This window comes from Octopus bimaculoides, chromosome 4, assembly GCF_001194135.2.
Source record: "Octopus bimaculoides isolate UCB-OBI-ISO-001 chromosome 4, ASM119413v2, whole genome shotgun sequence".
NCBI lineage: Eukaryota > Metazoa > Mollusca > Cephalopoda > Octopoda > Octopodidae > Octopus > Octopus bimaculoides.
The window spans coordinates 77,616,399-77,617,762 of NC_068984.1; the positions used below are offsets into that span (position 1 = coordinate 77,616,399).

Genomic DNA, 1,364 nt, shown 5'->3' on the forward strand with positions numbered 1-1,364 from the left:
GGAGAATATAATTGGTTTAGGGGTTAAATACAAAACAATTTTCGAGTTTTAATTTTCTTTTCTTCCATAATCCTGCAGAAATATATTGTGTACTACTAGATAAATAGTTTTATTTCAAATATAAAGAAAAGATAGAAAGTTGTAATAGAAAAGAATACAAAATATTTTTTGAAAAAACATGGAATGAAAAAGAAAAAAAAAAAACATCATTTCATAAATCACACTCGAAATGCGAGAACATCAGCTTCGTTTTCTGGTTTCTTGATTCTTCGACAGTGGCCATAGTCCATTTCATCTTCTGCCTGACATTCAAACCCTTTATTGCATGGACAAATATGAAGTGCATCTTCAGGCATGCAGAATTCACCTTCTCTGCGCATGCGTCGGCAAGCTTGCTTATATGCTGCTTTCTGTCCTTTGTACTGAGGCCTATAAGCAATAACCTAATAAGAAATAGAAAAATAAGATATATTGTATTTTTTGTTATTGTGAGAATTATATACCGTATGTGTTATCACATAATATCGCTATTATCAGTCTGATTTAGATTATCAGTTAAAAGTAACATGCAAAATTTTAAAACGGATACAATGAATGTGCACCTCTATTATGTATCAATAATCTTTTCAAACTTAGAAACTTCGAGAGAGCGTGAAATAATTCTTTTGAAAACGGTGAAACTCGAAGCAGAAGAAGTTATAAATAGTAGATGGATCTAAAAAACCCTTTGGATAGAAAAATTCGAAGGTGACTCTTGAGACTTGAACCCACATCATGCATACAAGTGTGTTAAAACCAAAGAGTGTGTATTCATGTATGAATCTATGTATATGTATTTGTAAATAAAGAGTTGTTGATAAAATGTCCTTTATTTGGACTTTCATCGACAAGCAAACCACGTCTTTAGTCATTCAGGAGTCTAATATGAGTGGAACTTTAGCCGTATGCAACTTGAAACGTAAGTTGTTTTATGATTATTAGTATGTTTCACTCTCATTGATAGTATACTTAATACAGAGCCCAACCAGAAAGTAAAAACATTATAAGAATATAACGACATTAAAAGGATAGAATGGAAGCAAGACAGTCGAGAGATTTTCTACATGGTTTTGTCTAGCATCATTTCCCGAGTCAATCGCTTGAAAATGACATTGTAGAAATGTCCATCTGTCACGGTAATTTAAATTCACTCCGGATTTCTCAGAGAGGAACACTGTGGATTGCTTTCTCAGACAGGCACAGCCTGCAACGCCGTTCTATTTTTCATCTACAAGTATAAATTCTACTCACAATGTGCTGAGTGTTCTTTCCTTTCCTTTGTACACATACATTTATGTACACACACACACACACACACACACACA

General features: G+C 33.2%; 1 protein-coding gene across 2 annotated transcripts in view; it reads right to left on the reverse strand.

Moving 5' to 3' along the window:
* Nucleotides 1-6: 6 nt before the first annotated feature.
* The window catches only part of LOC106876164 (uncharacterized), a 193,389-nt gene continuing 192,031 nt past the window's right edge, over nucleotides 7-1,364 (reverse strand). For both annotated transcript variants that reach the window (XM_014924591.1, XM_014924590.2), the window contains exon 3: nucleotides 7-443. In XM_014924591.1, coding sequence (XP_014780077.1) covers nucleotides 219-443 — 225 coding nt within the window. In that variant the 3' untranslated portion in view covers nucleotides 7-218. The remainder of the gene's footprint in view (nucleotides 444-1,364) is intronic.